The following is a 13997-nucleotide window of genomic DNA, read 5'->3' as shown; positions in this document are numbered from 1 at the left end:
TAAGCATTTACATGCATCCGAGTCCGATTTCTGAAGCCACATGCAAACGTACCGATTTACTTGATATAAGCTAGATTGAGTTCAGCATTTCTTCACTTGTGCAAAACTACAAAAGAATTGAATGACGTCACCATATGTCCATATTGTATATGATTGCACTCTAATGTACAGTATTGCATCTGAAGGACAAAATTCATACTGTCCTCATATTGATTGTTGGAGGAAATGTGAGTGGAGGAGTTTTTGTTTAGTTTGATTAAACGCCTGATCATCTTTGTCCTCAAGGTGTCTTTGTCTGATCATTCTTCTCTGATATAATTGAGCAAGTCTCATAATCAACCCACCAAAACCCCTCACCCACCCCCCTTTAGAAGACAATTGCAATTTTTAAAAGCCTGGAAGGTCCTTGGGAGACATAATTTAATGAATCGAAAGGCAAAGTAATTTACAACTGATTGCAAAGGTGACTTAAAAAAAGCTGAATTATTAAAATGGCCATAATCAGTCAGAGGAACCAGACAGCTCATGCCTGTGTGAAGCCCCTGAAGAAGTGGGAGGAGCCTCTGAAGAAAAATGGCAACAAACTCCTTCAGAGTTATTTGTGATGCAGCCTTGCCCTTTGAAAGATTCAATTAAGCTGAACCCCATCACTGATGTGTCATCACTGCTTCCTGGTACCTCAACACCAGCTTCACCGAGGGTCAGTCAGCTACATACAGTACAGGGAGAGGCTTCTCAGAATAGTTCACAGCAGAGCTGAATACAAATGACTAAATACCCAGCACAGCCTCACAGCATGTACCCAAACGTCAGAGAGGAGGACAGGGATTAGAGAAATAAACCTAACTCAATAAAATCCAGAAATATCAATGCTAAACAGCCTGACCTATAACGGCTGCCATTTAAGTGAGGCTGTGGAAATATTTCAGGAAGCTGATGAGTCACATGTTGCTCTACAGAAAGCAGCTGAAAGAAGAAGGGATGGTATTTCTGTACTCAAAATCAAACAAGGAAAAGAAATGGAGAGTCGAGCAGAGCTTGATGTTTACAAAGGAGGGAGGATGCTTTTTAAAAGGTAAACATAATGTTTTAAAACAGCTCCGACAGGATAAAAGCAAGCAGGTGAACGCATTTGAGTGAGGGCTACTCTCCAAACCACCCCCTGACCTTCCATGTGCCTGAGGAATGCCAAAGCCTGAGGTTTGGCACATCTCCTTTCTCTGGCATGTGCATACATGAAAAGTGAAAACAGGGAGAGCAGCAGCAAAGAGCAGGCCCCAGTGAGAAAACGTAACACCAGTAAAATCGGACACAGCTTAAAATAAAGAGGTAGAAAACAAAGCAGTTTACAAAGGAAGCTGCAAGAGTAAGCAGGCCAAAGAAGTACGAACAGAACAGACAGCTGAGCTGTCGGCTGATAGGAGCAGATTGTAATGATTTTTAAGTTCATCATATAAACAGTTTGTTTCACAGAGGAAGTGGCTGCTGAATCTGACTCGTTGCATTGATTTGGGAAGTGTTCAACTGCACTTAACATAAAATCCAGACTTGAATTAAAAAATAAAACTAGTGTTTCTGTTGACCTCCAGATGAACTGTATGACATCTTGAAGGGTTTGTTACTGTATATGATGAACCCTTGTTGAGCTTCACTGCAGACTGAAAAACGCTCTGTTTTGCTTGCTCCCTCAAGTGAATGGAAGACAAGACAAAGACACTTAGGTACTTTTTCCTGCTCTGCTTTAGGCCTAGAGAGAAATTTCCAACAGAATGCCAAAACCCTGGAGAATAAAGTCAAAGTGTCTCCCCCTGAAATCTTATTTTTTAGCTCACAGCTCGTCCATCTTATTGGAGATAGATCTTACGTTTCCAATAACAATGGATGGAAGGACAGGTTGCTGTCGTCACTTCTTAGCTCACACCTAAAAACCAGCATGTCATCCTCACCTTTTTCTCCTGACCTTGTGGGGAAACATCTGGCCTTGCACTAGTTAGCACTGACATGCTACAGGCTGTTAACAGTTGATTTCACAAGTAAACAATGCAGCTTTGGTTACATGTAGGATCTCAAGACAAACACAGGAGCAAAAATAGTAAAAAAAAAAAAAAAAAAATCACTGAAGACAAAACCAGTTTGGTGTCCATGACAATGATCCACTCTAAATACAGAGATGATGAAAAACTTTTCTAGTCTTTCCAACCACTCAAAGCGCTTTACACAGCTCGTCTTACTCACCAATCCACACACTGATGGCAGAGATTTTACTGATGTTAACCATCCATACACCACTTACCAACAGTGTCTTGCTCAAGGACACTTCAGCATGTGACTGTAGGAGCTGGGATGGAACCCTCCACCTTCCGATTGATCACTGACGGCGCTACCACTGAGCCACAGCCGTCCATATTTGCATAGCAAGGCAGCTCGAGCTGTCTGCCTGAAGTAGCTCACAGGCTTTGCTCCATTAAGGATAATGGAGATTTGAACACCTTCAATCAAGGTTTTTCTAAGAGGTACAAGAAACATGTGACAGAGGTTAATATCAGTTTACAGTTTGACCGTGATGTCAGCTCTAATATTTCATGCAACCTTTTGTACAGAAGTTATAATTTCATTTCGTAAAGAGAATTTAAAACTCACTTGCTCGTAACTTTGACCGTGACTTCATATTCCTGCTGAATGCCCGTCACAGATGTCTCCGGTTCAGACTCATAAGAGGCCTTTTACTACAAGCAGAACAAAGAAACCAGTTGAATACTTTCCTGGAAAAGGTTCACAGTTCACAGTTATGAATGGCTTTAAAAGAAGCAGGGGGAGACTTTCTTCAGAAAGCAAAGAAAGCATGCAGTTAGCTTCTTGAATAGTCTGTCAATACCCATATTATTAAACAGTTGGGATCTGTGAGACAAAGTTTTTTAAAGGTTTAGGAGATAAAAAGTCGTGAAAAACCTTTTTAAGTATACACCAGATCTTTTGAGTTTGATTTAATTTTTTTCCAATAAAAACGGTTAGGATGTCCAGTGGTACTTTCCTGTAGGTGTGACAAAAAAGATACAACTGGTTAGAAACTCTGAGTTGAAAAAGCTTATTTTAGAGCAGTTGAATATTTGATGAGGTTTATGTTGTGACGGACTGAATAAGCAAGTGGTTTAACAATCTAAAAACTATTATTATCAGTGCAAAACTGCAATGAATTTGTCAAGTGTCATCACAAAAAAAGTTTTAGATCATCTTGGCAGACATCAAGTTTATATATTTTTCAACAAACAGATTATTATTTTTCAGTTTCAACATTTGATTTCTTTATCTTGCACATTCTCAATAAGCTACATAGTTCACACAATCTGCAAAGCCATGAAAATTTGTTTTTATTAACTTTTTCCACAAATCTACAAATCTGATTGTGTAATAACACCCCCCCCAAAAAAAAAAAAAAATGTAAAAAATAAAATTATATATATATAAGTGATAAGTTAAAGATTAAGTAAAGCCTTTAGGGTTAAAAATTAGATTGGAAGAAAAGTCTGTGCAGACGGAAAGTAAGAGTCTGAAGTGTCAGTCGAAGTCTTACTGCGTTGAGACGAAAAGAGAAATTGTACCAATTACTAGCTATTCTAGACAGCTTATAAAAATCCCAGAAACAGGAACAGCAAACTTGGAGTACAAAAGGTAATTACAGTGTGAAAGAGCAGCAGGAGCATTGTGTGGAGCTTGTCTGTCGAAGCTATCATCAAGTTTCCTCTAACTCCTGTAATTTTCCCATTCTGACTCAAAATGCCTTCTATAGGAGTCTTGTAGGCGACACAGAGGATGGCAAAGTTCTGAGAAGCGTAATGGGTTAGCCTGTGTGGGGTGCAACTTTTGTACAATTTTATTGTTTTTAAAAAGTATAAACAAAATGAAAAGAGGATCACAAGGACATCTTTTATAATATATATATATACAGACCTGATCAAAATCTTAGGACCAGTTGAAAATTGCACCTTTTATCTTTTGCACATTTGGATCTTAATGATATTTTAAGTAGAGCTACAACATGCAAAAGCAAGAAGGGGGAGTGTGACAAAAAGCACTTTGAAAAAGTAATTTATGGAAAACAAGTAAACTGAAATAGGATGTTTATCAGCTGATCAAAAGTGTCAGACCATCACTCAAAAAATTACAAAAAACTCTCCAAATCAGAACAAAATGTTCTCAGTAGGACTCAGTAATGAGTAGCTTCATCGTTCTTGTCAATCACTTCAAAAATTGGGTTGGGAATGCTTGATGTTTCCAGGAAGCTTCTGGGAACATTGCTCCAAGTGGTGAAGATGGCTTCACGAAGGGCATCATCTGTTCTCCATTGGCTTTAAACGGGAACATGCGGGATGGTCTCAAAGAGTGATGTTATTCTCCCTGAAGAAGCGATGTTGGGGGCATGACTTTGTGAATGCCTGGCAGAAAATGAACATTTTGAGCAGATTTTGGCTTTAATAGTCTGTGGTCTCAAACTTTTGATCAGGTGATTAAACAACCTATTTCAGATTTTCTTTTTAATTACAAGGTCTGAATGATTTTTTTGTCACACTCCTCCTTCTTGCTTATGCATAATGTAGCTGTACTTAAAACCACATTAAGGTCCAAATATGCTATACATGTATATATATATATGTATATACTAAAATGTTTACTAAAGTATAATAAAAGTGAAGTAAAAAAAAAAAAAAAAGCAAACACACTCAACTGTGTCTGTGATTCTTCGGCACTAAAAATGAATTGATTTTCAGGAAGACAAAACGTTTTTCTTTACCTCAAAAAAGCAGCTCCACTCAATGTGAAGTAAGATGCCTTACCCACTCTGATGCAGTCTGTATTCTGGCATCCCGTGGTCTCACTTTAAGGATGGACGTGTTGGAGTCTCAACAAACGTGATCCTGCAACTGAAAGCTGCAATCAAAGTGAAAGACTAGACAGCAATAAAACACGGTGTTGAAAGTTGAGCTGAAGAGACTTTAAACTGGAAACCCAATGAATCAGAGGACAAACACAGAAATATGCAAACATTAAAGCCAGAGTCGCATTACAATTTGTGCAAATGTTTAATCATTTGTCTTGGCATGAGGCAATATTCAGCACAAATAGGATTCATTTTTCTTTTCCAATGAGCATGATAGTAATGTGAGGTCTTAGCACAGCATACAAATGATGTCAGGCTCTCAGTGTAAACCAGACCGCCCGTGAGAGGCAAACTGAAGAGGTATTTACATTCTTAACAAAGTGCCAACAGCGGAAGAAAAGAGCTTTGGATTTTTAATTGTCAGGAGCAGTCTGTTGAGGCGATCTAGTACAATGCACATGTTCAAAATAACAAGATACAGCAATGAATTACTCTTTACTATGACATGTCAGTGTTTCCTGAGTGAAACTGCACGTTAAAAATCCCTGAGGTGTAAAAAAACCTGCAATTTAAGAACATATTCATGCAAATTTTCTGTGGTGGAGTCTAAAAAAATACATGAAGATTTACATTTCATGAGCATCTAGATGTAGGCATCAATAAGTGATGCAAATGGCTGTCTTGATGGTTTAAAATGGACCATTTGCCATCATCCACTTTTTGCTGCAAAGTTTGCAGAAAGAAAAAAAAAAAAGTTTTATTATGCATATTTGTTGTTTTTATTACTTTGACTTATCCATTTTTTACATTTCTTTGACCTAGGTTTTCATGCTTACGAGGCTCAGAAATCAATAATTTGGATGTCTATAGCATGACTTAAGCAATTATGCTATGGATAATGAAATGTTACTTAGTACAGCTACATTAAAAACAGGTCTGTCAAGCTCTCTTAACATTGTCTCAAAGCACAAGTGCAAAGAAGAGATAGATAGAAAAAGACATCACCACCCAAAAGACCTTAATCCCAAGCTAATGCTATGTGCAAAACAAACATTCATGTGCTGAGATGGCACGTAGGCAGATGGCGAGCATACCAAGGACAGAGCATAAAAGCATAATGAAAGTCATTATCAAAACAAAGACAGAACATAAAGCTGTAGTCAGTTCTTGTTGATAGAGTTTTGCCAGATTTCTTATTATGCTGGGAAACAAGTGAGCGTTTCACTGATATGTGTCCAGTTTTTAACATGTTGTTACTCAAAAGGTTTGTTGTATGATCAACAACCATTTCAAATGAAGAACATAATAAGTAGTAAACAGAGTTGACTTGAAGACAGAGTCAAAAAAGTTTTGATAAGCACAAATTATGTGTTAACAGAATCTGGAGTAGAATTAGGAGCTGCTGTGTATTTGGCAAAGTCGTGGGTTCATTTATTCATTCAGTTTCTGCTTATCCTGTGCAGGGTGGCGGGTGGGGTACATCCTGGACTGGTCGCCAGTCAATCACAGGGTTGACACATAGATGATCTTTAACACACACACTCACACCTGCAATTTAGAGTGTTCAATTAACCTGATGAGCACGTTTTTGGACTGTGGGTGGAAGCTGGAGAGAACCCACCCATGCACGGAGAGAACATGCAAACTCCACATAGAAATTGAACCTGTGCACTTCTTGCCGTGAAACTGCAGCACTAACCGTTGTGCCACCGTGCAGCGCAAGTCTTGGGATGTGAACTCTTAAAGTGCGACAGTGATTTTTAAAAACTTTAAGTATTCAAGCAAAGAGACTTGAAACTCAAATGAAAGGACAATCTGTATAAATCATATTTTTAACTGTACAATGCTGCTCTTTTTTGAGCTTTTCTCATATCATGAACTGATAAGGATGCTAATTTGTTGCATGACACATTTTATGCTCTGCGTTAAACCTTTTCACAGTTTAGGTTGATGTTTTTTGGATAATTTTTTCAATTACTTCATTTTGCTAAAATTAGCTTGCTTAGCTAAAGCTGCGTTTCCACCTAGCAGTCCGGGTCGGTTCAGTACGGTTTGGGACGGTTCGGTACAGTTAAGCCTGATCCAGTTTGCGTTTCCACAGCAAACTGTGCCCTCTCGTGGTGGGCGGCGTGTAAGGCGGATGCCGGAAGCCGCAGCTGTTAAACAATAGCGTGAAGCCGTAGCAGCTTACCCCGCGATTAAATCCAACAAAGAAGAAAAACGCGACACAGTAAACAAAGAGCACAGATGGAAGACCTCTCTGTGATTTTCATTGTTTCTTTGTTTCAGAGAAGTCTGTGTGCCGCCAGGAGGAATACAGCTACTGTCGGGGTAAGTGACGATTCTTTTGACCAATCAATGGTCTGCAGTGTGTTGCTCCACCTTCAGAGAGCGGATCGGTTCAGTCTGGCACCCATATGAAAGGGTCCCAAAAAAGTAGGCCGGCTCGTCTTGGTTTTTAGGGATCCGTCCCAGGATGAGTCAGTGGAAACACCGCAAAAAGCGCGCTGTACCGAGATGAACCGAACCGGTCTGCTTGGTGGAAATGCGGCTTAAGTTACCAAACCATAAGAGCCAGACTTTCAGAAATGCTTCTGCTTGTAATACTTCTTAAAAATATATATATATATATATATATATCACATTAAATTCAGTGCGTGAAAATGGAAAGCTTGACAGACCTTGAAAAAGTAAATAAACAAGGTTAACTTTAGCGATGGTCGACATTCTAGCATAACAGAACAATGCTAACGACATAATAATATAAATAGGTGCATTATTATTGTATAATACAGTTAATTATGAGTGTCAACTGGTTTCTAATGCGATCACTGTATTTTCAAAAGGCACTTTGAGAGAAAGTTTTCTCTTTAACTGCATAGTTCTGTGTATGAGGTGGAGTGCTTTATCCCAACTGGTTATAGAAGTTTCAGTTAAAGATTTTAAAGACTTACAACACATAAGTGATAAAAAAAGAAAAATGCCTCAAGGCTATGAAAAAATGCAATAAATATAAATTTCTTGATCTTTGTTCATTAGAAGGTGTTGATTGTGATTTGTGGCTGCTGACATTTATCATCCCTGAATCTAACAGTTACTTATTGATCAGCATTACATATCTATAAATGTACACAGTTCAACTATATTTGGTAGTTTTACAGTTCAACATATTATCACTAAGAGTAAACATGTCGATATCCCTCCTCCTTCATGAAATGTCTTGTGATACAGTCCAAACAAATCCAGCAGGCTTTTCTTTTGTGAGAGCTTCACAAAACTGTCTCCTTGTGAAGTCGTTTTCATCATTTATTCAGCCCTTTAATTTGATTTTTCTCAGATAAATGGAAAAAGTCTGCCAGTGTAGTGAGAATTTTTCAGTGTGCCTTCAAACCCACATCGATTCATGTCTGTTCAATTCTTTAAGCCGGTTAAATTTTCATCTGGTGCAGTGACCCCCTTTTTTCTTTCCCGTATGAAAACAGTCAGTCGTAGAAAATGTTTCAAAGAGAGCTTAAGAGGAGAGATGAAATATCCCAAGTTGTTTTCACTTTTTTTAAGACTTTGATTTAAAGACAATCTTTAGAAGCTGGGTGGGTTTTTTGATGGTAGTGGTGTAAAGAGTTAAATGCTTAGGAGTGGGATGCTAGGCTCAACTAAAAATCAAACTTTTTAGCCTGTCATTTCAGGTGGATTTGTTTAGGCAGTCAGTGCAATGTGTTGTCTCGTGGGTGTTAAACCGTTTCCTGTTGGACACTCTTCACCGTCTTCAGTGGCAGCTCGTCTGAAGTGTCCACCAGGTTGTCGTAGGCCTCAGAGTCGTTCTGCCCATGCTGGTGTCTTGCAAAATTGACAAAGACCTGCAAAACAATGAGGAATGAAGGTACTTAAAGGAAAGATAAAAAGAATATAATTCACACAACACTGAAGAGCCTGTAGACATTCTTCTTTTCATCATATTTATGCTCTCCCTCACCCTCTGCCTGGAAAACAAACAGAAAGAGTGGTACAGACAACGGGGTGCATGAGAATGAGATGCCAGACAAGAGCTATGAAGCATCAAGAACGCGTCTCGACTCACACAGTGAATGTCAGTTTGACATCTTTGACCAGCTGAGAAAGAGAATAAAACAATCATTCTTCTCTCTGTGATGCCCGTTTAATGTCAGAAGGAATCAATCCTATGGTGTTCATAAAAAGCTGTGTGCTGTAAACATGCTCGTCGCCCAGGATTTTTTATTCTCTTAGCATTAGCTGTCTGTTGCAGTAAAGCAACACAGACTTTTATAACATAGAAAAAAAAGCAGCAAAGAGGATCACATAAAGTGATAAGAGCATTGCTATTTCATTTAAGATTTTCAGCCACTGTGTGGACATAAAAGAGTGTGTGAATTACTAGATTGTTTTTAAAACTTCAACAGGGAGTTAAAAACAGAAGAGATATAAAATAAACTCCAGATCAATTCCATCAAAAACTGCTCAGACTTCCCATGAATTAAACCCTGTCCTAAAACCACACAGCGACCAATAAATATGATGATAAAGACAGTAAATATAAACATGAACAAAGTGTCTTTTCTGGTTTTTGTTTTTGAGAGGCTTATCATAAAGAAAGGGTATTTCACTTTCATCTTTTCTGACTTTGATGCTTGTTTTTCACTAATAGGTCTATATAATCAGCAGGCTTATAACTCAGTATCAACATCAGTAAATTCAGTTTCCAGATCATAAAAGGGTTTTCATGATGTCTTTATATCAAACAAAGCTTATGCGTTATATGTTACTTCATTTAAGCACAAAAGTGGGCGTAAAAAAAAACAAAACAAAAACAAAAACAGGCCTATTTTCATTCCCTTTATACTATAAAGTTGTATGAGATCTGTGTCCAGTTTGTCTCTACACTGAACAGATCTGGTAGAACTCCAGCATAAGTGTAGCTTACTAAAAATCTATGCTTAGCTTGCAAAACTTATGCTAAGCAATGCCAGCTGCATTTAAGCTCCATACTCTTCCCAAGGCTGTTTTTTGTTGTTATTGTTGTTGGTTTTTTTTGTTTGTCTTTTTGTTTGTTAACTTAAAAGCAAAACAAACAAAACAAACGTTTTTATGCTTCTTCATCATACGCAGTGTTAGGAAAAACAGCGTAAAAACTAATGGCGACACTAATGGCTTCACTTTTTCCAGTAAGGGGTAATCTCAACAATTACTGTTTCAAACCTTATAAAGCCGTTACAGTTACCAACAGTGAAGTCAGGCCCATTACTATGTGACCGACTTGTACAAGAGAGGAAGCTGCAAATAAAAGGGGAGGGGGGGCACATAAGTTATAATAAGTTCAACTATGTTGGCACGTCTCCAACAACGAGCTGATGCTGATGCGAATACCACACAGCTACCTTTGTGCGTCTGTGTAACATGCCGTCAGAGAGGATCTCCTGCAGCATCTTTGGATCAGACCAGGTCTAGCGGATGCAGGACAGGAGCTGCAAATTTAATACACCTGAGTACCAAGCAGTCTGTCAGATTAAAACAAGTGTTTTTAGGATGGGAGTAGGACTACAGGCACTAGATAAACGTCATAGATGCAAAAGGCAGGTACATGTGACCATTATATCTCAGAACAAAACTGCTCAAAAACTGAATGCTTTTGCAAAGTCAAATGTTTTTTATAAAAAAGCAACACAACAACTACTGCCCTTTACATTTTTTTTAGCTATATTAAATATATTGTAATGACATGTTATTCCGTAATATCTAAGTTGTTGATACTTTGCTACTTCTGTGTCATTTGCTTGTTCATTGTTTAGCAGCAATACACCAAGCCAATTTCCTTGTATGTGTCAATGCACTAGGATCCTGATAGCTCTGCCTCACTTTAAATGAATCCAGAGTAGGAATGGGTATTGATAAGATTTTATTGATACAAATGCCATTATCGGTTATGCTCATGAATCCAATTCTTTATCCATTATCCAGAGTATACTGGATGGCTTCATGTATTTCTTTTGATATTGAGTCAGCAGACTACTTTCTGGAGTAGGGATGGGTACCGAATTCGGTACTTTAAGGTACTGACTGAATTCTTTCAAAAGTACCGGGTACTGATTCATGTAAAATCAAAAGGTACCATGTTTAGGTACCTAAATAGGGATGGGTACCTTTCACATTTGAAATAATACAGTACCAATGACCAGTACCTGGCCATTGGTACTGATACCCAACAGTACCAATTTATGTGTTTATGTGGTAAAAAATATCTTTTTTTTTTTGATAATGAAATATAAAAATTTTTTCAACTAAACATTTTTATTCTCCAATACATAACCTTGAAATGCTGTGTTCATGTCCAGCATGAAAAATGGTCCACTCTTCCACTCCCTCACAGTCACAAGGATGCATTTCAGTACCTAAACAAGGTACCTTTTGGTTATATGTGAATTGGTACCCGTTACAGAATTCTGTCGGTGCTGGACATGAACACGGCATTACAAGCTTACATACTGAAAAAGAATTGAAAAGAATTCACATTTTATTATCAAACAAATTGGTATTTTTTACCACGTAAAAGTAAAAGTACAAAAAAATTGGTACCGATGAGTACAGATACCAACTGCCAGGTACTGGGTATCAGTACCATATTGTTTCAAATGTAAAAGGTACCCATTCCTAGTCTGAAGTGAGATGCCTTGCCCATGAGCAGCTCTACTACAGATGTGAGCTGTTTCTTACTTTGCTTTTTCCATATTTTATTGCGGTTTTAACTGACAAGTCAAAGTGTTGTAGCTTGGGATTCTATGGAATCTAGTTGTTAAGCTTCCACTTAGTCACTGTAATTCCACACAAGCTGTTTATCTTCGTTTGTTCATTTCATGGTATAAGAGGATTTCTTACTTCATGTATTTTCAAGCAAAATACACAACTGCAACTCAAACATACACCTCTATATGTTCAAGAGCCACTTATTCAAATTCAGGACCTACCTACTGTATACACTGAGCTTTCTGACTTTACAGCTTGAGGGGATACGAGAAAAAAAACAGACATCTACCTTGGACCTGGGAACCAAGCTACTCCTACAGAACACCCAAGGCTAAAGCTTCAGTGTGTGTGATGCCAGACCATCAGCAGTGTGTTTCAAGGTCACAGCAGTGAAGGCATCTTCTCAGAGCAGAGTGAGTAAGAGGATAAGAATGACAGTATCAACAAATACACCCTGTGCCCATCTCTCTCAGCCTCTGACCCTGCCACAGGCTGATCTTTGCTTGATGTGCTGAGGCATGCGTGGAATTTCATATTCACAGTCAAAGAATGTCATTCTAGTCTTTTTATTTAACGTATAAGGACACTAGAGTGATGTGAAAAAGTTATTCAGGGGTTTAGTTAACAGCTTTTCTGACTGAGATGACCACGGTGATACATGCCGTGCATTGTGATGCGCCTGTCTTGATAACACACCCTTTCTGTATTTAGCCAGCCATCCACTCATGACATGAACGTCATGCACCAGTGCTGTTGAGTGGCACTTTCTTAATAACAGATAGATACAGGCATTAATCACATTACAGAGGGTACATTTGGGTGTTTATTTGATGCCCGTTGAAGCAGAACAGAGGAGGGGGAAGAAATGAACGACCCAATTAACCTCTCCTGTGTGCCAAAGGAATGCTCGCTGAATGTGAAGTGCTACTTTTTCTTTTCCAGGCAACATGTTGTCTACATGTCCATGACGCTTCACTGACTCTGGAGTCTTCAGAGGTGGTTTATTTCGTTTCAGTCCGCTGAGCTAAAAGTAGTCAAAACAACTGGAGTTAAACCATTAAGCTATAATTACATGGCTTCAGCACAAGCCTCAGAACCATCACCACCCAGTTACTGGGAATGAAGCGAATATCTCACGCATATTAAACTTGAAATACTGGAAGCTTAAAAAAGTTAGTTGCAGTTTGAGAAGCTGTTGGTACAACACACAAACTGATGCTTCAGCATCTTTCATTTGAGTCATGTCCCTAAAAACTAGGAAAATGTAACGACAGGCTGACTGTCAGTATGAAATTATGCTAATTATCTTTTAGCCAGCACACACAGATTGACATGTGTGGCCTCTCTTTATTGTTTTTTTTTTCTGAATTATTTTGTTTGTATAATTGTTGTTTTTTAATGTGGATTCTAATGTTTCTTTTACATTTCATGTTTTTGCCACCTGATGTTTTTGCTACTTGATGTTTTTTGCTACTTGATGTCTCATAAATTACTTTCATGAGCTTTCCTGTTGTTTAAAAAGTACAGCACAAATAGGATCATGATTCCTGTTGCACTCTTTGTGTAATAAAACGTTTATGATTTAGCAAAGCACTTAACATTGGCTTTCAAGCAGCAATAGGAATATTTAAAGGTTATTAATTATTGATAGGTTTACATTCAGTTTTACTTCAGATGCATTACTGAGGCAACTAAGTGATGCACAAGTGAAGTCTAATTTAATCAGAGGCAGTGCTCCTATATCAAGAGAGGAGTGGCTGTAAATTGTCTTCAATGGTCACAGTGTGTTGAAACATTCAGGCCACGTGATCAAGACTTACACATGCAAAGAAGATCATTTCTATTCCACCCTTTTGCAGTTTGTGCCCTATCTGAAACCCCTCCCTTAAAAAAAAAATCCTGTTATACAACCATAGTGGAAGTGAAATGTATTGTGCTGGTAGGTGTTGAATCACTTAGATGGTTTCTTAGCCTGCTTGCTTTCTGGTTTTCACAGTGAAGTTAATGAGAGAGAGCTGCAAACAGTGGTGTCTACAAGAAAGTTAATATTTCATGGTCTATTTTTCTGTGAAAAGGGTTATTTAGTTATTATTTATTTCATAAATAGTGTAACATATTTCATTAGTAGTGCTATTTATTTTCTGATTTTTTTTCCTGTTAAGATCCCAGAAAGGGTTATTAATATTTGGTTATGTGTGGCTTAAATATTTACGTTTTGACACCTCTGCGATCATCACACTTTTTTTTTTTTTTTAACAAACTTACCCTGGCCCCCCATCAGAGAAGGGAAAAGTAGTTTGGCCCTGACGAGAAAAGTTTGGGGACCCCTGATATAAAGTAAAGCAAACATGACGTGAAGAAAACA

The 13997-nt window shown here is 38.1% G+C and overlaps 1 protein-coding gene across 1 annotated transcript in view; it reads right to left on the bottom strand.

Annotated features, from left to right (window-relative positions):
- Window positions 1-8080: 8080 nt before the first annotated feature.
- Window positions 8081-13997, bottom strand: part of LOC141811163 (phospholipid-transporting ATPase ABCA1) — a 262749-nt gene continuing 256832 nt past the window's right edge. The window contains exon 50 of the mRNA XM_074699107.1: window positions 8081-8733. Coding sequence (XP_074555208.1) covers window positions 8608-8733 — 126 coding nt within the window. The 3' untranslated portion in view covers window positions 8081-8607. The remainder of the gene's footprint in view (window positions 8734-13997) is intronic.

Source organism: Halichoeres trimaculatus, unplaced genomic scaffold (assembly GCF_033239565.1).
Source record: "Halichoeres trimaculatus isolate MK-OKI-2021-1 unplaced genomic scaffold, fHalTri1.1 fHalTri1_scaffold_22, whole genome shotgun sequence".
In the NCBI taxonomy this organism is placed as follows: Eukaryota; Metazoa; Chordata; class Actinopteri; order Labriformes; family Labridae; genus Halichoeres; species Halichoeres trimaculatus.
This window is presented reverse-complemented; position numbering and strand designations above follow the sequence as displayed.